This window comes from Hyla sarda (genome assembly GCF_029499605.1).
Source record: "Hyla sarda isolate aHylSar1 chromosome 1 unlocalized genomic scaffold, aHylSar1.hap1 SUPER_1_unloc_5, whole genome shotgun sequence".
Lineage (NCBI taxonomy): Eukaryota > Metazoa > Chordata > Amphibia > Anura > Hylidae > Hyla > Hyla sarda.
Genome location: NW_026607591.1, coordinates 866,157 through 890,196, shown reverse-complemented (window position 1 = coordinate 890,196; position 24,040 = coordinate 866,157). Strand labels below are relative to the sequence as shown.

Here is a 24,040-nt window from a genome sequence, read left to right as displayed (position 1 = left end):
GTGTACAACAAACTACAGTACCATACAGCTCGCTACATGTACATTACACATATACAGCTCTACTGTGTACACATACAGCTCAGCTACATGTACATTACACATATACAGCTCTACTGTGTACACATACAGCTCAGCTACATGTACATTACACATATACAGCTCTACTGTGTACACATACAGCTCAGCTACATGTACATTACACATATACAGCTCTACTGTGTACACATACAGCTCAGCTACATGTACATTACACATATACAGCTCTACTGTGTACACATACAGCTCAGCTACATGTACATTACACATATACAGCTCTACTGTGTACACATACAGCTCAGCCATCTTACACATACAGCTCAGCTACATGTACATTACACATATACAGCTCTACTGTACACACATACAGCTCAGCTACATGTACATTACACATATACAGCTCTACTGTGTACACATACAGCTCAGCTACATGTACATTACACATATACAGCTCTACTGTGTACACATACAGCTCAGCTACATGTACATTACACATATACAGCTCTACTGTGTACACATACAGCTCAGCTACATGTACATTACACATATACAGCTCTACTGTGTACACATACAGCTCAGCTACATGTACATTACACATATACAGCTCTACTGTGTACACATACAGCTCAGCTACATGTACATCATATACAGCTCTACTGTGTACACATACAGCTCAGCTACATGCACATTACACATATACAGCTCTACTGTGTACACATACAGCTCAGCTACATGTACATTACACATATACAGCTCTACTGTGTACACATACAGCTCAGCTACATGTACATTACACATATACAGCTCTACTGTGTACACATACAGCTCAGCTACATTACACATATACAGCTCTACTGTGTACACATACAGCTCAGCTACATGTACATTACACATATACAGCTCTACTGTGTACACATACAGCTCAGCTACATGTACAGTACACATATACAGCTCTACTGTGTACACATACAGCTCAGCTACATGTACATTACACATATACAGCACTACTGTGTACACATACAGCTCAGCTACATGTACATTACATATATACAGCTCTACTGTGTACACATACAGCTCAGCTACATGTACATTACACATATACAGCTCTACTGTGTACACATACAGCTCAGCTACATGCACATTACATATATACAGCTCTACTGTGTACACATACAGCTCAGTTACATGTACATTACACATATACAGCTCTACTGTGTACACATACAGCTCAGCTACATGTACATTACACATATACAGCTATACTGTGTACACATACAGCTCAGCTACATGTACATTACACATATACAGCTCTACTGTGTACACATACAGCTCAGCTACATGTACATTACACATATACAGCTCTACTGTGTACACATACAGCTCAGCTACATGTACATTACACATATACAGCTCTACTGTGTACACATACAGCTCAGCTACATGTACATTACACATATACAGCTCTACTGTGTACAAATACAGCTCAGCTACATGTACATTACACATATACAGCTCAGCTACATGTACATTACACATATACAGCTCTACTGTGTACACATACAGCTCAGCTACATGTACATTACACATATACAGCTCTACTGTGTACACATACAGCTCAGCTACATGTACATTACACACATACAGCTCAGCTACATGCACATTACACATATACAGCTCTACTGTGTACACATACAGCTCAGCTACATGCACATTACACATATACAGCTCTACTGTGTACACATACAGCTCAGCTACATGTACATTACACATATACAGCTCTACTGTGTACACATACAGCTCAGCTACATGCACATTACACATATACAGCTCTACTGTGTACACATACAGCTCAGCTACATGTACATTACACATATACAGCTCTACTGTGTACACATACAGCTCAGCTACATGTACATTACACATATACAGCTCTACTGTGTACACATATAGCTCAGCTACATGCACATTACACACAGCTCTACTGTGTACACATACAGCTCAGCTACATGTACATTACACATATACAGCTCTACTGTGTACACATACAGCTCAGCTACATGTACATTACACATATACAGCTCTATTGTGTACACATACAGCTCAGCTACATGTACATTACACATATACAGCTCTACTGTGTACACATACAGCTCAGCTACATGTACATTACACATATACAGCTCTACTGTGTACACATACAGCTCAGCTACATGTACATTACATATATACAGATCTACTGTGTACACATACAGCTCAGCTACATGTACATTACACATATACAGCTCTACTGTGTACACATACAGCTCAGCTACATGTACATTACACATATACAGCTCAGCTACATGCACATTACACATGTACAGCTCTACTGTGTACACATACAGCTCAGCCACATGTACATTACACATATACAGCTCTACTGTGTACACATACAGCTCAGCCACATGTACATTACACATATACAGCTCTACTGTGTACACATACAGCTCAGCCACATGTACATTACACATATACAGCTCTACTGTGTACACATACAGCTCAGCTACATGTACATTACACATATACAGCTCTACTGTGTACACATACAGCTCAGCTACATGTACATTACACATATACAGCTCTACTGTGTACACATACAGCTCAGCTACATGTACATTACACATATACAGCTCTACTGTGTACACATACAGCTCAGCTACATGTACATTACACATATACAGCACTACTGTGTACACATACAGCTCAGCTACATGTACATTACACATATACAGCTCTACTGTGTACACATACAGCTCAGCTACATGTACATTACACATATACAGCTCTACTGTGTACACATACAGCTCAGCTACATGTACAATCCACATATACAGCTCTACTGTGTACACATACAGCTCAGCTACATGTACAATCCACATATACAGCTCTACTGTGTACACATACAGCTCAGCTACATGTACATTACACATATACAGCTCTACTGTGTACACATACAGCTCAGCTACATGTACATTACACATATACAGCTCTACTGTGTACACATACAGCTCAGCTACATGTACATTACACATATACAGCTCTACTGTGTACACATACAGCTCAGCTACATGTACATTACACATATACAGCTCAGCTACATGCACATTACACATGTACAGCTCTACTGTGTACACATACAGCTCAGCTACATGTACATTACACATATACAGCTCTACTGTGTACACATACAGCTCAGCTACATGTACATTACACATATACAGCTCAGCTACATGCACATTACACATGTACAGCTCTACTGTGTACACATACAGCTCAGCTACATGTACATTACACATATACAGCTCTACTGTGTACACATACAGCTCAGCTACATGTACATTACACATATACAGCTCTACTGTGTACACATACAGCTCAGCTACATGTACATTACACATATACAGCATTACTGTGTACACATACAGCTCAGCTACATGTACATTACCCATATACAGCTCTACTGTGTACACATACAGCTCAGCTACATGTACATTACACATATACAGCTCTACTGTGTACACATACAGCTCAGCTACATGTACATTACACATATACAGCTCTACTGTGTACACATACAGCTCAGCTACATGTACATTACACATATACAGCTCTACTGTGTACACATACAGCTCAGCCACATGTACATTACACATATACAGCTCTACTGTGTACACATACAGCTCAGCTACATGTACATTACACATATACAGCTCTACTGTGTACACATACAGCTCAGCTACATGTACATTACACATATACAGCTCTACTGTGTACACATACAGCTCAGCTACATGTACATTACACATATACAGCTCTACTGTGTACACATACAGCTCAGCTACATGTACATTACACATATACAGCTCTACTGTGTACACATACAGCTCAGCTACATGTACATTACACATATACAGCTCTACTGTGTACACATACAGCTCAGCTACATGTACAATCCACATATACAGCTCTACTGTGTACACATACAGCTCAGCTACATGTACATTACACATATACAGCTCTACTGTGTACACATACAGCTCAGCTACATGTACATTACACATATACAGCTCTACTGTGTACACATACAGCTCAGCTACATGTACATTACACATATACAGCTCTACTGTGTACACATACAGCTCAACTACATGCACATTACACATATACAGCTCTACTGTGTACACATACAGCTCAGCTACATGTACATTACACATATACAGCTCTACTGTGTACACATACAGCTCAGCTACATGTACATTACACATATACAGCTCTACTGTGTACACATACAGCTCAGCTACATGTACATTACACATATACAGCTCTACTGTGTACACATACAGCTCAGCTACATGTACATTACACATATACAGCTCTACTGTGTACACATACAGCTCAGCTACATGTACATTACACATATACAGCTCTACTGTGTACACATACAGCTCAGCTACATGTACATTACACATATACAGCTCTACTGTGTACACATACAGCTCAGCTATATGTACATTACACATATACAGCTCTACTGTGTACACATACAGCTCAGCCACATGCACATTACACATACAGCTCAGCTACATGTACATTACACATATACAGCTCTACTGTACACACATACAGCTCAGCTACATGTACATTACACATATACAGCTCTACTGTGTACACATACAGCTCAGCTACATGTACATTACACATATACAGCTCTACTGTGTACACATACAGCTCAGCTACATGTACATTACACATATACAGCATTACTGTGTACACATACAGCTCAGCTACATGTACATTACACATATACAGCTCTACTGTGTACACATACAGCTCAGCTACATTACACATATACAGCTCTACTGTGTACACATACAGCTCAGCTACATTACACATATACAGCTCTACTGTGTACACATACAGCTCAGCTACATGCACATTACACATATACAGCTCTACTGTGTACACATACAGCTCAGCTACATGTACATTACACATATACAGCTCTACTGTGTACACATACAGCTCAGCTACATGTACATTACACATATACAGCTCTACTGTGTACACATACAGCTCAGCTACATTACACATATACAGCTCTACTGTGTACACATACAGCTCAGCTACATGTACATTACACATATACAGCTCTACTGTGTACACATACAGCTCAGCTACATGTACAGTACACATATACAGCTCTACTGTGTACACATACAGCTCAGCTACATGTACATTACACATATACAGCACTACTGGGTACACATACAGCTCAGCTACATGTACATTACATATATACAGCTCTACTGTGTACACATACAGCTCAGCTACATGTACATTACACATATACAGCTCTACTGTGTACACATACAGCTCAGCTACATGCACATTACATATATACAGCTCTACTGTGTACACATACAGCTCAGTTACATGTACATTACACATATACAGCTCTACTGTGTACACATACAGCTCAGCTACATGTACATTACACATATACAGCTATACTGTGTACACATACAGCTCAGCTACATGTACATTACACATATACAGCTCTACTGTGTACACATACAGCTCAGCTACATGTACATTACACATATACAGCTCTACTGTGTACACATACAGCTCAGCTACATGTACATTACACATATACAGCTCTACTGTGTACACATACAGCTCAGCTACATGTACATTACACATATACAGCTCTACTGTGTACAAATACAGCTCAGCTACATGTACATTACACATATACAGCTCAGCTACATGTACATTACACATATACAGCTCTACTGTGTACACATACAGCTCAGCTACATGTACATTACACATATACAGCTCTACTGTGTACACATACAGCTCAGCTACATGCACATTACACATATACAGTTCTACTGTGTACACATACAGCTCAGCTACATGCACATTACACATATACAGCTCTACTGTGTACACATACAGCTCAGCCACATGTACATTACACATATACAGCTCTACTGTGTACACATACAGCTCAGCTACATGTACATTACACATATACAGCTCTACTGTGTACACATACAGCTCAGCTACATGCACATTACACATATACAGCTCTACTGTGTACACATACAGCTCAGCTACATGCACATTACACACATACAGCTCTACTGTGTACACATACAGCTCAGCTACATGCACATTACACATATACAGCTCTACTGTGTACACATACAGCTCAGCTACATGTACATTACACATATACAGCTCTACTGTGTACACATACAGCTCAGCTACATGCACATTACACATATACAGCTCTACTGTGTACACATACAGCTCAGCTACATGCACATTACACACATACAGCTCTACTGTGTACACATACAGCTCAGCTACATGTACATTACACATATACAGCTCTACTGTGTACACATACAGCTCAGCTACATGTACATTCCACATATACAGCTCTACTGTGTACACATACAGCTCAGCTACATGCACATTACACATATACAGCTCTACTGTGTACACATACAGCTCAGCTACATGTACATTACACATATACAGCTCTACTGTGTACACATACAGCTCAGCTACATGCACATTACACATATACAGCTCTACTGTGTACACACAGCTCAGCTACATGTACATTACACATATACAGCTCTACTGTGTACACATACAGCTCAGCTACATGCACATTACACACAGCTCTGCTGCAGACATATATAACATACACAGCTCTGCACCACGCACATCACACACACACAGCTCTGCTGCATACACATAACTTCAGCTCATCCAGCAGCGATCACAACCAGCACAGCAGAGTCCTGCATACACTGAGCAGAGGAGCCTAGAGCAGCAGCCCCTGATCATGTGACTCCTCCTCCTCCATGTGACTGATCACATGACGGTGACATCATCGCAGGTCCTGTAAGCACGCGGCTCCTCCACAGATACAGGTAGGTGGGTTCGGTCACCATCAGGATTATTGGGGATGTTTATTATTAACCCTTACTGACGCAGTATACATGTATGTCCAGTGCCAGCTAATGACGGTCATCAACACGAATCCAGTAGATCCTGCGATCAAAGATCAAAATAATCTCGGGGTCCCGATCAGCTGACACAACCGCTAGAGAGGTGACACTGCTGGGACATTATACAGTAATGGAGGGGTCTGGTGATGATTGGAGAGGTGACACTGCTGGGACATTATACAGTAATGGAGGGGTCTGGTGATGACTGGAGAGGTGACACTGCTGGGAATGCTGGGACATTATACAGTAATGGAGGGGTCTGGTGATGACTGGAGAGGTGACACTGCTGGGACATTATACAGTAATGGAGGGGTCTGGTGATGACTGGAGAGGTGACACTGCTGGGACATTATACAGTAATGGAGGGGTCTGGTGATGACTGGAGAGGTGACACTGCTGGGACATTATATAGTAATGGAGGGATCTGGTGATGACTGGAGAGGTGACACTGCTGGGACATTATACAGTAATGGAGGGGTCTGGTGATGACTGGAGAGGTGACACTGCTGGGACATTATACAGTAATGGAGGGGTCTGGTGATGACTGGAGAGGTGACACTGCTGGGACATTATACAGTAATGGAGGGGTCTGGTGATGACTGGAGAGGTGACACTGCTGGGACATTATACAGTAATGGAGGGGTCTGGTGATGACTGGAGAGGTGACACTGCTGGGACATTATACAGTAATGGAGGGGTCTGGTGATGACTGGAGAGGTGACACTGCTGGGACATTATACAGTAATGGAGGGGTCTGGTGATGACTAGAGAGGTGACACTGCTGGGACATTATACAGTAATGGAGGGGTCTGGTGATGACTGGAGAGGTGACACTGCTGGGACATTATACAGTAATGGAGGGGTCTGGTGATGACTGGAGAGGTGACACTGCTGGGACATTATACAGTAATGGAGGGGTCTGGTGATGACTGGAGAGGTGACACTGCTGGGACATTATACAGTAATGGAGGGGTCTGGTGATGACTGGAGAGGTGACACTGCTGGGAATGCTGGGACATTATACAGTAATGGAGGGGTCTGGTGATGACTGGAGAGGTGACACTGCTGGGACATTATACAGTAATGGAGGGGTCTGGTGATGACTGGAGAGGTGACACTGCTGGGAATGCTGGGACATTATACAGTAATGGAGGGGTCTGGTGATGACTGGAGAGGTGACACTGCTGGGACATTATACAGTAATGGAGGGGTCTGGTGATGACTGGAGAGGTGACACTGCTGGGACATTATACAGTAATGGAGGGGTCTGGTGATGACTGGAGAGGTGACACTGCTGGGACATTATACAGTAATGGAGGGGTCTGGTGATGACTGGAGAGGTGACACTGCTTGGACATTATACAGTAATGGAGGGGTCTGGTGATGACTGGAGAGGTGACACTGCTGGGACATTATACAGTAATGGAGGGGTCTGGTGATGACTGGAGAGGTGACACTGCTGGGACATTATACAGTAATGGAGGGGTCTGGTGATGACTGGAGAGGTGACACTGCTGGGACATTATACAGTAATGGAGGGGTCTGGTGATGACTTCAGAGGTGACACTGCTGGGACATTATACAGTAATGGAGGGGTCTGGTGATGACTGGAGAGGTGACACTGCTGGGACATTATACAGTAATGGAGGGGTCTGGTGATGACTGGAGAGGTGACACTGCTGGGACATTATACAGTAATGGAGGGGTCTGGTGATGATTGGAGAGTTGACACTGCTGGGACATTATACAGTAATGGAGGGGTCTGGTGATGACTGGAGAGGTGACACTGCTGGGACATTATACAGTAATGGAGGGGTCTGGTGATGACTGGAGAGGTGACACTGCTGGGACATTATACAGTAATGGAGGGGTCTGGTGATGACTGGAGACGTGACACTGCTGGGACATTATACAGTTATGGAGGGGTCTGGTGATGACTGGAGAGGTGACACTGCTGGGAATGCTGGGACATTATACAGTAATGGAGGGGTCTGGTGATGACTGGAGAGGTGACACTGCTGGGACATTATACAGTAATGGAGGGGTCTGGTGATGACTGGAGAGGTGACACTGCTGGGACATTATACAGTAATGGAGGGGTCTGGTGATGACTGGAGAGGTGACACTGCTGGGACATTATACAGTAATGGAGGGGTCTGGTGATGACTGGAGAGGTGACACTGCTGGGAATGCTGGGACATTATACAGTAATGGAGGGGTCTGGTGATGACTGGAGAGGTGACACTGCTGGGACATTATACAGTAATGGAGGGGTCTGGTGATGACTAGAGAGGTGACACTGCTGGGACATTATACAGTAATGGAGGGGTCTGGTGATGACTGGAGAGGTGACACTGCTGGGACATTATACAGTAATGGAGGGGTCTGGTGATGACTGGAGAGGTGACACTGCTGGGACATTATACAGTAATGGAGGGGTCTGGTGATGACTGGAGAGGTGACACTGCTGGGAATGCTGGGACATTATACAGTAATGGAGGGGTCTGGTGATGACTGGAGAGGTGACACTGCTGGGACATTATACAGTAATGGAGGGGTCTGGTGATGACTGGAGAGGTGACACTGCTGGGACATTATACAGTAATGGAGGGGTCTGGTGATGACTGGAGAGGTGACACTGCTGGGACATTATACAGTAATGGAGGGGTCTGGTGATGACTGGAGAGGTGACACTGCTTGGACATTATACAGTAATGGAGGGGTCTGGTGATGACTGGAGAGGTGACACTGCTGGGACATTATACAGTAATGGAGGGGTCTGGTGATGACTGGAGAGGTGACACTGCTGGGACATTATACAGTAATGGAGGGGTCTGGTGATGACTGGAGAGGTGACACTGCTGGGACATTATACAGTAATGGAGGGGTCTGGTGATGACTGGAGAGGTGACACTGCTGGGACATTATACAGTAATGGAGGGGTCTGGTGATGACTGGAGAGGTGACACTGCTGGGACATTATACAGTAATGGAGGGGTCTGGTGATGATTGGAGAGTTGACACTGCTGGGACATTATACAGTAATGGAGGGGTCTGGTGATGACTGGAGAGGTGACACTGCTGGGACATTATACAGTAATGGAGGGGTCTGGTGATGACTGGAGAGGTGACACTGCTGGGACATTATACAGTAATGGAGGGGTCTGGTGATGACTGGAGAGGTGACACTGCTGGGACATTATACAGTAATGGAGGGGTCTGGTGATGACTGGAGAGGTGACACTGCTGGGACATTATACAGTTATGGAGGGGTCTGGTGATGACTGGAGAGGTGACACTGCTGGGAATGCTGGGACATTATACAGTAATGGAGGGGTCTGGTGATGACTAGAGAGGTGACACTGCTGGGACATTATACCGTAATGGAGGGGTCTGGTGATGACTGGAGAGGTGACACTGCTGGGACATTATACAGTAATGGAGGGGTCTGGTGATGACTGGAGAGGTGACACTGCTGGGACATCATACAGTAATGGAGGGGTCTGGTGATGACTGGAGAGGTGACACTGCTGGGACATTATACAGTAATGGAGGGGTCTGGTGATGACTGGAGAGGTGACACTGCTGGGACATTATACAGTAATGGAGGGGTCTGGTGATGACTGGAGAGGTGACACTGCTGGGAATGCTGGGACATTATACAGTAATGGAGGGGTCTGGTGATGACTGGAGAGGTGACACTGCTGGGACATTATACAGTAATGGACGGGTCTGGTGATGACTGGAGAGGTGACACTGCTGGGACATTATACAGTAATGGAGGGGTCTGGTGATGACTGGAGAGGTGACACTGCTGGGACATTATACAGTTATGGAGGGGTCTGGTGATGACTGGAGAGGTGACACTGCTGGGAATGCTGGGACATTATACAGTAATGGAGGGGTCTGGTGATGACTGGAGAGGTGACACTGCTGGGACATTATACAGTAATGGAGGGGTCTGGTGATGACTGGAGAGGTGACACTGCTGGGACATTATACAGTAATGGAGGGGTCTGGTGATGACTGGAGAGGTGACACTGCTGGGACATTATACAGTAATGGAGGGGTCTGGTGATGACTGGAGAGGTGACACTGCTGGAACATTATACAGTAATGGAGGGGTCTGGTGATGACTGGAGAGGTGACACTGCTGGGACATTATACAGTAATGGAGGGGTCTGGTGATGACTGGAGAGGTGACACTGCTGGGACATTATACAGTAATGGAGGGGTCTGGTGATGACTGGAGAGGTGACACTGCTGGGACATTATACAGTAATGGAGGGGTCTGGTGATGATTGGAGAGGTGACACTGCTGGGAATGCTGGGACATTATACAGTAATGGAGGGGTCTGGTGATGACTAGAGAGGTGACACTGCTGGGACATTATACCGTAATGGAGGGGTCTGGTGATGACTGGAGAGGTGACACTGCTGGGACATTATACAGTAATGGAGGGGTCTGGTGATGACTGGAGAGGTGACACTGCTGGGACATCATACAGTAATGGAGGGGTCTGGTGATGACTGGAGAGGTGACACTGCTGGGACATTATACAGTAATGGAGGGGTCTGGTGATGACTGGAGAGGTGACACTGCTGGGACATTATACAGTAATGGAGGGGTCTGGTGATGACTGGAGAGGTGACACTGCTGGGACATTATACAGTAATGGTGGGGTCTGGTGATGACTGGAGAGGTGACACTGCTGGGAATGCTGGGACATTATACAGTAATGGAGGGGTCTGGTGATGACTGGAGAGGTGACACTGCTGGGACATTATACAGTAATGGAGGGGTCTGGTGATGACTGGAGAGGTGACACTGCTAGGACATTATACATTAATGGAGGGTTCTGGTGATGACTGGAGAGGTGACACTGCTGGGACATTATACAGTAATGGAGGGGTCTGGTGATGACTGGAGAGGTGACACTGCTGGGACATTATACAGTAATGGAGGGGTCTGGTGATGACTGGAGAGGTGACACTGCTGGGAATGCTGGGACATTATACAGTAACACCACTGGAGGGGTCGGGGTGATGACTGTATCATTATGTGTCAGGTTCCTATAAGGTGTCAGGACGTGGCGGTCTATTTCTCCATGGAGGAGTGGGAGTATGTAGAAGGACACAAGGATCAGTATAAGGATCAGGTCATGATGGAGGATCAGCAGCCCCTCACATCAGCAGGTAATAGACATGACTATACACACACGTCCTCTCATTATTTGTATGTAAAGAATGAATTCAGTCTCTGTATGTGTTACCTACAGTCAGATCCAGTAAGAGAACAGCACCAGAGAGGTGTCCCCGTCCTCTTGATGAACAGAATATGGAGGACATTACTACAGGGAAAGATCTGATCTCTATTAATGCTACAGACATAAAGGAAGAAGAAGAGACAGATGTGAGCGGTAATGAGCAGTATAAGGAGGACATTCCTACAGGGAAAGATCAGAACAATATTAATGCTACAGACATAAAGGAAGAAGAAGAGACAGATGTGAGCAGTGATAAGCAGTATAAGGAGAACATTCCTACAGAGAAAGATCTGATCTATAATAAAGCTACAGACATAAAGGAAGAAGAAGTGACAGATGTGAGCAGTGATGAGCAGTATAAGGAGAACATTCGTAAAGGGAAAGATCTGATCCATATTAATGCTACAGACATCAAAGAAGAAGAAACAGATGTGGGCGGTGATGAGCAGTATAAGGAGGACATTTCCACAGAGAAAGATCTGATCAATATTAATGCTCCAGACATAATAGTAAAAGTAGAAGAGACAGATGTGAGCGGTGATGAGCAGTGTAAGGAGGACATTTCCACAGAGAAAGATCTGATCAATATTAATGCTCCAGACATAATAGTAAAAGTAGAAGAAGAGACAGATGTGAGCGGTGATGAGCAGTATAAGGAGGACATTCCTACAGAGAAAGATCTGATCTGTATTAATGCTCCAGACATAATAGTAAAAGTGGAAGAAGAGACAGATGTGAGCGGTGATGAGCAGTGTAAGGAGGACATTTCTACAGGTAACCACCCTGGTAAGTAGTGACCACTAAATATAGAGAAGGGTCACAGATTCTATTCAGTTACCAGCTAAAATAATTGTTTGTGTATTCGTTAAGCTCTGTGTCCTGTTAGTCTTTCCTACATTAGGTAAAATGCAAACTAATATGAAACTAGAGAATGGTATAGAAAACAATAAGACATATACCAGATAACACAATACACAACATGGAAACATATACCAGATAATACAATACACAACATGGAGACATATACCAGATAACACAATACACAACATGGAGACATATACCAGATAACACAGTACACAACATGGAGACATATACCAGATAATACAATACACAACATGGAGACATATACCAGATAACACAATACACAACATGGAGACATATACCAGATAACACAATACACAACATGGAGACATATACCAGATAACACAATACACAACATGGAGACATATACCAGATAACACAATACACAACATGGAGACATATACCAGATAACACAATACACAACATGGAGACATATACCAGATAACACAATACACAACATGGAGACATATACCAGATAACACAATACACAACATGGAGACATATACCAGATAACACAATACACAACATGGAGACATATACCAGATAACACAATACAGAACATGGAGACATATACCAGATAACACGATACACAACATGGAGACATATACCAGATAACACAATACACAACATGGAGACATATACCAGATAACACAATACACAACATGGAGACATATACCAGATAACACAATACACAACATGGAGACATATACCAGATAACACAATACACAACATGGAGACATATACCAGATAACACAATACACAACATGGAGACATATACCAGATAACACAATACACAACATGGAGACATATACCAGATAACACAATACACAACATGGAGACATATACCAGATAACACAATACACAACATGGAGACCTATACCAGATAACACGATACACAACATGGAGACATATACCAGATAACACAATACACAACATGGAGACATATACCAGATAACACGATACACAACATGGAGACATATACCAGATAACACGATACACAACATGGAGACATATATCAGATAACACAATACACAACATGGAGACATATACCAGATAACACAATACACAACATGGAGACATATACCAGATAACACAATACACAACATGGAGACATTTACCAGATAACACAGTACACAACATGGAGCCATATACCAGATAACACAATACACAACATGGGGACATATACCAGATAACACAATACACAACATGGAGCCATATACCAGATAACACAATACACAACATGGGGACATTTACCAGATAACACAATACACAACATGGAGCCATATACCAGATAACACATTACACAACATGGAGACAAATACCAGATAACACAATACACAACATGGAGACATATACCAGATAACACAATACACAACATGGAGACATATACCAGATAATACAATACACAACATGGAGACATATACCAGATAACACAATACACAACATGGAGACATATACCAGATAACACACTACACAACATGGAGACATATACCAGATAATACAATACACAACATGGAGACATATACCAGATAACACAATACACAACATGGAGACATGTACCAGATAATACAATACACAACATGGAGACATATACCAGATAACAGGATACACAACATGGAGACATATACCAGATAACACAATACACAACATGGAGACATATACCAGACAACACAATGCACAACATGGAGACATATACCAGATAACACAATACACAACATGGCGCATGGCGACATATACCAGATAACACAATACACAACATGGTGACATATACCAGATAACACAATACACAACATGGAGACATATACCAGATAACACTATACACAACATGGAGACATATACCAGATAACACAATACACAACACGGAGACATATACCAGATAACACAATACACAACATGGCGCATGGCGACATATACCAGATAACACAATACACAACATGGAGACATATACCAGATAACACAATACACAACATGGAGACATATACCAGATAAGACAATACACAACATGGAGACATATACTCCGCTCCACTACTTGCTTCTCAGCAGACAAGAACACCTCAGCTGTTATTAACAAGCAGCACTGTTTTTCCCTGGCTACCGTCTAATTCACCAGCCTCTTCCCTGCTGGGCCCTGGCTATTTAATCTGCTTTAGTTCTGTGAGGCTCTGCCCTTGTGTATTCTCTGATCTCCATGCATGCTCCTGTTGTTCATTATTGTGATGACCAATGTAGGACCCTGGACTATCTGACATCCACTCTGGTTCCTGGTCCTGACTTCTGACTATGCTGTTTTCCTTTCTCCTGACTTGGGCTTTTCCTTATTACCTACTTTGGGTCCTGATCCCTGGCTGTTTGTCTGACCAGGTCCCTGGATTCTTCTATTGTTATTTTTGTATTTTCATTATTATAATACAGGTGATTTGTTCTGCACTATCATCTCCATCTGGTTTTGTGGTTCCTGACATTACACAAGGGCCATGAATCCGGATGTTGCAGACAATCCCTCAGCACCAAACATTTTCACTATAATGGATCTGCAGGATCAGAGGATTGAGCAACTGGCACTTGTAATGCAGACTCTTTAGAATCGTACGTCTCCCCTAGAGCCTCCTGTGCCTCAACCGGCAGCCACCTACGCTCCTGCTCCAGCAACTATTTCTGCTGCCATAGAAGCCATTGCCTCCTGTGGGTTTACTGGATCTGCCCCGCTTCCCCAGCATTATGGGGGCGATCCTAATGAATGTAGAGGCTCCCTGAACCAAGTGGGCATTTATCTGGAAATGGTCCCGCAGTCCTGTCCTAATGATAGAAGTAAGGTAGGTTTCCTGATCTCCCTCCTTACTGATAACGCTCTATCCCGGGGGAATCCTCTTTGGAGACTGATAAACGTATTATCTACGACTACAGAGACATTTCATCTCCCTGTCCGTTCTCCCTCTGCGGCAGAGCAGCTCATGTCCATGTAACAGGGGATGAGAACTGTGGCCAAGAATTCAATAGAGTTGTGTATTGTAGCAGCAGAAGTGTGCTGGGATAAGGAAGCGCTGGTGGACACGTTCTCTCCTGGACTCTCCGATATTATACAAGATGAGATTGTGGTCAGATATCTCGAGGAGATATTGTCTTTCACCATCCTAATTGACACTCCCATGCCTCCCTCACCACCCCATGCCTCCCTCACCACCCCATGCCCCCCTCGCGTCCCATGCCCCCCCTCACCTCCCATGCCTCCCTCACCTCCCATGCCTCATCACCTCCCATAGAGAAAAGAAAAGACACAAAAGCGCTCCTATGTGCAGGACCCGGGATTACATGTAAAGGTAATAAGTAGAAATCGGTTATGCTAACCTTATACGGTTGTGCAAAAGTAAGGCACAACACTCATGAAGGCATAGGTGATGTTTCGGCTGCTGCAGGCTTCCCACGGTTGGCGTGTAACAATAGACAGAACGGGATTCACAGACGGTATGGAAGGTCTCCCCGTGCTTGCCGGTAGTCGATGTCAAGATATACAGTAGCAAACTGGATGTAAGATAATTAAACTATGTTTATTATACGCGACGCATTTCTGGGCTGGGTCAGCCCTTTCTTCAGGCGTAGTAAAACAAATTACACATAGGAAATAAATAGGATCAGAGCGGAACGTCATATCACCGGACATGATGTGCCGCAAGGAAGTACACCTGAACAAGTAAAAGGAAATAACAATAAAACAGTAACACAATATACAAATATAGCAAATAATTATACAGTAGTTCTTTCAATTGTCTCATTAAGACCCTCAGGGTATAAAGAATTGATTTAGAAAATCCAGTATGACTCTCTATTAATTAGTTCCTGGAATCTATTATGATGTTGATAGGCGCAATCACACAAATTGACATGCCACTGATGTTACTCGCATGACAATTAGCAACATGCCGAGATACACTATGCAGTTGGAACTTAGTGGATATATTGTGACGATGTTTATTTAGCCGGGCTCTTAAAGTCTTTACAGTTCGCCCTACGTACTGTATTCCACAGGAACAAGTGAGGAGATATATTACATACATAGATGCACATGTATGAAACTGTTTCATTGTAAAACATTCGCCTGTTGATTTAGATTTAAAAAAAAATGTATTCCTATTTTGGGAAATAAATTGCAGCACAGGCATCTCGATTTTCCACATCGGAATGTGCCAATTTTTTGGCACACTCCAGTGTTGACCTTTTCCTGTTTAGTTTGGTATAAGGAACTGATGCGGCTGGGAGCCGAATGGTTCCGCAGAGTTTTTGCTCTCCGAAATGTGATGCCAGGATTTTTTGGGAGTATACCTTTTAGAACAGGGTCAGAAATAAGAACTGACCAATGTTTGTGCATAATTTTTCTAATATTGTCAGTTCCTGAACTGTAATTAGTGATCAAATAAAATTTTCTGTCCTTATTTTCTACAACAGATGACTCTGAAGAAATAGCAGCATTACTTTCTCTTTGTACTCTTTTTTTCTACTTAGTGTCAACTAGCTCATTTTGTGAGACTGTGCTAACTTTCTGGAAAGTATTCTTTAAAATCTTCTTCGGATAGCCCTTTTCTAAAAAACGATCATGTAAAATCAATGATTGTGCCTTAAATTTTTCATCAGAACTACAGTTTTTTTTTAAATACGCTGGTATTGGCCAAATGGGATATTATTAACCCACTTGGGATAATGGCAACTAGAATACTCCAGGAGACTATTCACGTCAACTTTCTTAAAATGTGTTTTGATCTGTATTTTACTCAGGGAATTTTTAAAAACCTCTAAATCAAGGAAAACCATATTTGTTTTAGAAAAATTAGGGATAAAAATCAAACCCCAATGATTGTCATTAAGGTGCTTAACAAAATTCACTGCGTCAGCTTCACTGCCTATCCATATAATAAATAAGTCGTCTATAAAACGGCGATAAAATGGTATATGTGCACCATACCAACGGGACTGTGTGATAAATAGGGACTCGAAACGCCCCATATACAAATTAGTATAACTGGGGGCGAATCGAGTCCCCATCGCACAGCCCCGCCGCTGATGGTACACAGAGTTGCCGAAGGTAAAACATTGTTTTGTAGAATAAATAAAATAGATTCCAATAAAAATTCAGACTGAGAATCAGAGTCAAGAAAAAAACGTACAGAACTCAGACCCTTGTCCTCCAAAATATTGGAGTACAAAGCACTCACATCAAGTGTTAAAAATTTTTAATTGGCAGGAAGAGATAAGGATTGTAGCTCCGCAATTAATTGTGTGGAATCTTTCAAATATGCTGGGAGCTCAAAAACATATTTTTGCAAGTAGAGGTCAACATAATGTGACAAATGACTAGTTATTGCACCTATCCCAGAAATTATTGGTCTCCCAGGAGGTCGTTTTTCGTCTTTATGGAACTTTGGGAGGTAGTAAAAGATTGGGGTTTGGTAATTCTTTACTTGTAAAAACTTTTTTTCCTGTTTATTTAAAATGTTTAAATCCGTAGCTTTTGATAGAAGTTGTTTGTAATTAATTAAAATATTTGGTGAAGGATCCGCATCTAAAAGACTATAATAATTCTCGTCTGATAAGATGTGGAGAGCTTCATATATATAATCGTGGCGGTCTAGAAGTACTGTACCACCCCCCTTATCAGCTGGACGGATAATCAGGGAATCATCGTTTTTTAGAGTATAAAGTGCTTTTCTTTCCTCTTTTCATAGATTATCTAAATAATTTGTAATCAGAATTTCATTTATTTTCCTAAAATCCTGAGATACTAACGCATAAAAAGTCTCAATATAGTTGCCTTTAGAAGATATAGGATAAAAATTAGATTTAGCATAGATGTCTGCGTGTTTAACCCCTTAAGGACCGGGGGTTTTCCGTTTTTGCATTTTCGTTTTTTGCTCCTTGCCTTTAAAAAATTGTAACTCTTTCAAATTTGCACCTAAAAATCCATATGATGGCTTATTTTTTGCGCCACCAATTCTACTTTGTAATGACGTCAGTCATTTTGGCCAAAAATCTACGGTGAAGCAGGGAAAAAAATCATTGTGCGACAAAATTGAAAAAAAAAACGCTGTTTTGTAACTTTTGGGGGCTTCCGTTTCTACGTAGTACATTTTTCGGAAAAAATTACACCTTATCTTTATTCTGTAGGTCCATACGATTAAAATGATACCCTACTTATATAGGTTTGATTTTGTCGGACTTCTGGAAAAAATCATAACTACATGCAGGAAAATTAATACGTTTAAAAATGTCATCTTCTGACCCCTATAACTTTTTTATTTTTCCGTGTATGGGGCGGTATGAGGGCTCATTTTTTGCGCCGTGATCTGAAATTTTTAAGGGTACCATTTTTGCATTGATAGGACTTATTGATCGCTTTTTATTCATTTTTAAATGATATAAAAAGTGACCAAAAATGCACTATTTTGGACTTTGGAATTTTTTTGCGCGCACGCCATTGACCGAGCGGTTTAATTAATGATATATTTTTATAATTCGGACATTTCCGCACGCGGTGATACCATATATGTTTATTTTTATTTACACTGTGTTTTTTTTTTTATTGGAAAAGGGGGGTGATTCAAACTTTTAATAGGGGAGGAGTTAAATGATCTTTATTCACTTTTTTTTTCACTTTTTTTTTGCAGTGTTATAGGTCCCATAGGGACCTATAACACTGCACACACTGATCTATGTTGATCACTGGTTTCTCATAAGAAACCAGTGATCAACGATTCTGCCGCATGACTGCTCATGCCTGGATCTCAGGCACTGAGCAGTCATTCGGCGATCGGACAGAGAGGAGGCAGGAAGGGGCCCTCCCGCTGTCCTGTCAGCTGTTCGGGATGCCGCGATTAGCCGCGGCTATCCCGAACAGTCCGACTGAGCTAGCCGGGAACTTTCACTTTTAGCCGCGCGGCTCAGCTCGGCGATCAGCAGCCAGGATCAGCCGTGCATGACACGGGCATCGCTCCGATGCCCGCGGTTATGCACAGGACGTAAATGTACGTCCTGGTGCGTTAAGTACCACCTCACCAGGACGTACATTTACGTCCTGCGTCCTTAAGGGGTTCAACGTGAACACTTTTTTGTGTATCAATTAGGATTCATATTTGTTTAGCCTGGTCGTTAAAATACGATCAAGCCTCGCAAACTCAATAAACGGTTTAAATAATGAGAGTTTCTCCCTCAATACCATAGCTTTGGAGGAGTACATGGAGACAAGCGCTTGCCGCTTGGTGAGAATACGGGTCAACAACTCTGTTGAGCATTACTCCATAAACTCCTCCCATTCATCGGAAAAACTCTTATCATCTTTAAAGGAAGATTCAAAAGGCAAGCGGAGACCCCTAGGGGCTACCTTTTCATGTAAATATAGATTTAAAAAAGATACATCAATACTGTGTTGAATTTCCCACTTACATACTTTCTCAAAATCAAAAAATGTCTCTGTTAAAAGTTTTAGATCAGATGCAGAAATGTTAGCAGCTGAAGGGGTGGGGACCGACAAGTTCAGGGTTACACCCAAAAGCTGCGTTATCAAACAGTCTCGCTTCTCAGAACGGTCTTTATAAAATTCCATGCTTCACACAAATAACGCACAGTCTGATTACAGTTCAAGTGTTATAAGTCAAATGATACGTCACCAAACTGGAAAGAGACGGGTCCAAAACAGGTGCTGCTCTGTGTAGATGTCCTCAATTTGTAGCACAATGGAGCACTGGGTCTGTGAACACCAATTAACTAGAGAAAAGAAAAGACACAAAAGCGCTCCTATGTGCAGGACCCAGGATTACATGTAAATGTAATAAGTAGAAATTGGTTATGCTAACCTTATACGGTTGTGCAAAAGTAAGGCACAACACTCATGAAGGCATAGGTGATGTTTCGGCTGCTGCAGGCTTCCCACGTTCACAGACGGTATTAATAGAGAGTCATACTGGATTTTCAAAATCAATTCTTTATACCCTGAGGGTCTTAATGAGACAATTGAAAGAACTACTGTATAATTATTTGCTATATTTGTATATTGTGTTACTGTTTTATTGTTATTTCCTTTTACTTGTTCAGGTGTACTTCCTTGCGGCACATCATGTCCGGTGATATGACGTTCCGCTCTGATCCTATTTATTTCCTATGTGTAATTTGTTTTACTACGCCTGAAGAAAGGGCTGACCCAGCCCAGAAACGCGTTGTGTACAATAAACATAGTTTAATTATCTTACATCCAGTTTGCTACTGTGTATCTTGACATCGACTACCGACAAGTGCGGGGAGACCTTCCATACCGTCTGTGAATCCCGTTCTGTCATCACCTCCCATGCCTCCCTCACCTCCCATGCCTCCCTCACCTCTCATGCCTCCCTCACCCCCCATGCCTCCCTCACCTCCCATGCCATCCCTCACCCCCATGTTTCCCTCACCCCCCATGTCTCCCTCACCTTCCATGCCTCCCTGACCCCCCATGTCTCCCTCACCTCCCATGCCATCCCTCACCCCCCATGTCTCCCTCACCTCCCATGCCTCCCTCACCTCCCATGCCTCCCTCACCTCCCATGCCATCCCACACCCCCCATGTCTCCCTCACCTCCCATGCCTCCCTCACCTCCCATGCCTCCCTCACCTCCCATGCCTCCCTCACCTCCCATGCCTCCCTCACCTCCCATGCCTCCCTCACCTCTCATGCCTCCCTCACCCCCCATGCCTCCCTCACCTCCCATGCCATCCCTCACCCCCCATGTCTCCCTCACCTCCCATGCCTCCCTCACCTCCCATGCCTCCCTCACCTCCCATGTCTCCCTCACCCCCCATGTCTCCCTCACCTTAATTTTTTTGTAAAATTTTTAAACTTTTTGTTGTAATTGCTATTAAAAAGCAGTAAAGCATAAAGAAAACTATGCAAATTAGATATCGTTGTGATCGTATTCACCTGAAAAACTATTTTACCACACACTGAATGAAGGGTGTCATAACAACGAAACATCGGTTCCACAAAAAAAAGCTCTCAAACGGCTCCGTAGATTTAAAAATAAGAGTTATGACTTTTAGGAGAGGAGAAAAAATTAAAAGCTAAATTTAAATTTTCTGGGTTGTTAAGTGGTTAATACTAAAAAATAAAATCTGTGTTATTCTTGGCAGATTCTTGTACCAGGAGATCAGAGGAGAATCTTATATCTTCAGATTATAAAGCAGATGATGATATCACACAAGATACATATGAAGAACATTCCATTATCCCAGATACACCCTCAGCCCTTCACAGCCAAGATCTGTCATCTCCTCCTTATATACAGGTCCTGTCTTCTCAGTCATCACAGGATGTTCAGCAAAATAAAAGCCACAGAAGGGGTGTTGGACATGTAAGAGATCATACAGGAAAGAAACCATATTCATGCTCAGAATGTGGGAAATGTTTTACTGAGAAATCAATTCTTGTTCAACATCAAAGATCTCACACAGGAGAGAAGCCATTTTCATGCTCAGAATGTGGAAAATGTTTTACTTACAAATCAAATCTTGTTCAACATCAAAGAATTCACACAGGGGACAAGCCATTTTCATGCTCAGAATGTGGAAAATGTTTTACTTACAAATCAAATCTTCTTCAACATCAAAGAACTCACACGGGAGAAAAGCCATTTTCATGTACAGAATGTGAGAAATGTTTTAGTGAGAAACCACAGCTTGTTATACATCAAAGAATTCACACAGGGGAAAAGCCATTTTCATGTTCAGAATGTAGAAAGTGTTTTACTGACAAATCAAGTGTTCTTAGACATCAAAGAACTCACACAGGGGAGAAGCCATTTTCATGTGTAGAATGTGGGAAATGTTTTAATAACAAATCATATCTTGTTCACCATTACAGAACTCACACAGGGGAAAAGCCATTTTCATGTTCAGAATGTAGGAAATGTTTTACTGAGAAAGCAACACTTAAAAAACATCTAAGAATTCACACAGGAGAGAAGCCATTTCAGAGCAATAAATGATGCAGATAACACATCTATATATTCACCATGTACATAGGATATCTGACATTTATACATATATCATATACTGCATCTCCAAACTTGTTACCAATTGTTAATAAAAGTTTTCTTTCTTATATGATTTATTATTCTTACATTCATCTCCGCACACTGGACTTATAATAAATGTAATATTGTCCCTGACGTTGTATATAGGGAATGTAACGCGTCAGTGTTGTCCCCGCCCCCTTCTCATTATGATTATAGAGACTTTAATTCAAGGCATCAGACAGGATCCGCGCGTCTCCCTTGAAGATCGTCTCTTCTGAACATAAGACGCTGCAGATACTTTTATTTATCACAAACCCTAGACCAGCGTTTCCCGTCTTGACGTCTATTTTCGGTCTCAGATCTTAAAATCCATTTTTCTATATGAGAAGTCGTCAATATCTCAGCGTCCCCCGGGTTCAGTAAACATTGGTGTAATTCTTTTCCTAACTATTTCTTCTTTTTTGTTCTTTTTCTATAGAGTTTATTTGTAATTCATTGTTGTTATGTAACAATTTTTCTTTATTTTTGTTAGGGGGAATTTTTTTTTCTGTTAACCGGTTGCCGTCTAAGGAGGAACCAGCTCGTATTGAGACGGCAACCGTTGTATTGCGCGGGCTCCTGATTCGAGCCTGCGCTATCCTGGCCTCCCCCCAGCTGATTCCTGTAGCTGGGGGCCTGCGTTAATAGCCTACATGCGGCCATTGCCGCGGGCGGCTATTAACCCTTTAGATTGCCACTGTCAAGTTGACAGCTGCATCTAAAGGCACATTTAAAC

General features: G+C 42.4%; 1 protein-coding gene across 2 annotated transcripts; it reads left to right on the top strand.

The window, feature by feature from the left end:
- Positions 1 to 6,994: 6,994 nt before the first annotated feature.
- LOC130298220 (zinc finger protein 3-like) lies at positions 6,995 to 23,338 on the top strand. Of its 2 annotated transcripts, none has more exons than XM_056551138.1 (4): positions 6,995 to 7,212; positions 12,179 to 12,305; positions 12,389 to 13,150; positions 22,382 to 23,338. In XM_056551138.1, the coding sequence occupies exons 2-4, from the start codon at positions 12,218 to 12,220 to the stop codon at positions 23,233 to 23,235; spliced, it is 1,704 nt and encodes a 567-aa protein (XP_056407113.1). In that variant the 5' UTR covers positions 6,995 to 7,212; positions 12,179 to 12,217; the 3' UTR covers positions 23,236 to 23,338. The 2 variants fall into 2 exon arrangements, with proteins under 2 accessions (XP_056407113.1, XP_056407112.1); XM_056551137.1 differs by having other exon boundaries at positions 12,389 to 13,162.
- Positions 23,339 to 24,040: the final 702 nt, after the last annotated feature.

Bases quoted from the DNA above. Each gene is read 5' to 3' on its own strand.
- LOC130298220 (XM_056551137.1), top strand. From the start codon at position 12,218: ATGGAGGAGTGGGAGTATGTAGAAGGACACAAGGATCAGTATAAGGAT. The intron at 12,306-12,388 runs GTAATAGACATG...TGTTACCTACAG, and splicing joins GCAGCCCCTCACATCAGCAG to TCAGATCCAGTAAGAGAACA. The intron at 13,163-22,381 runs GTAAGTAGTGAC...TATTCTTGGCAG, and splicing joins TTCTACAGGTAACCACCCTG to ATTCTTGTACCAGGAGATCA.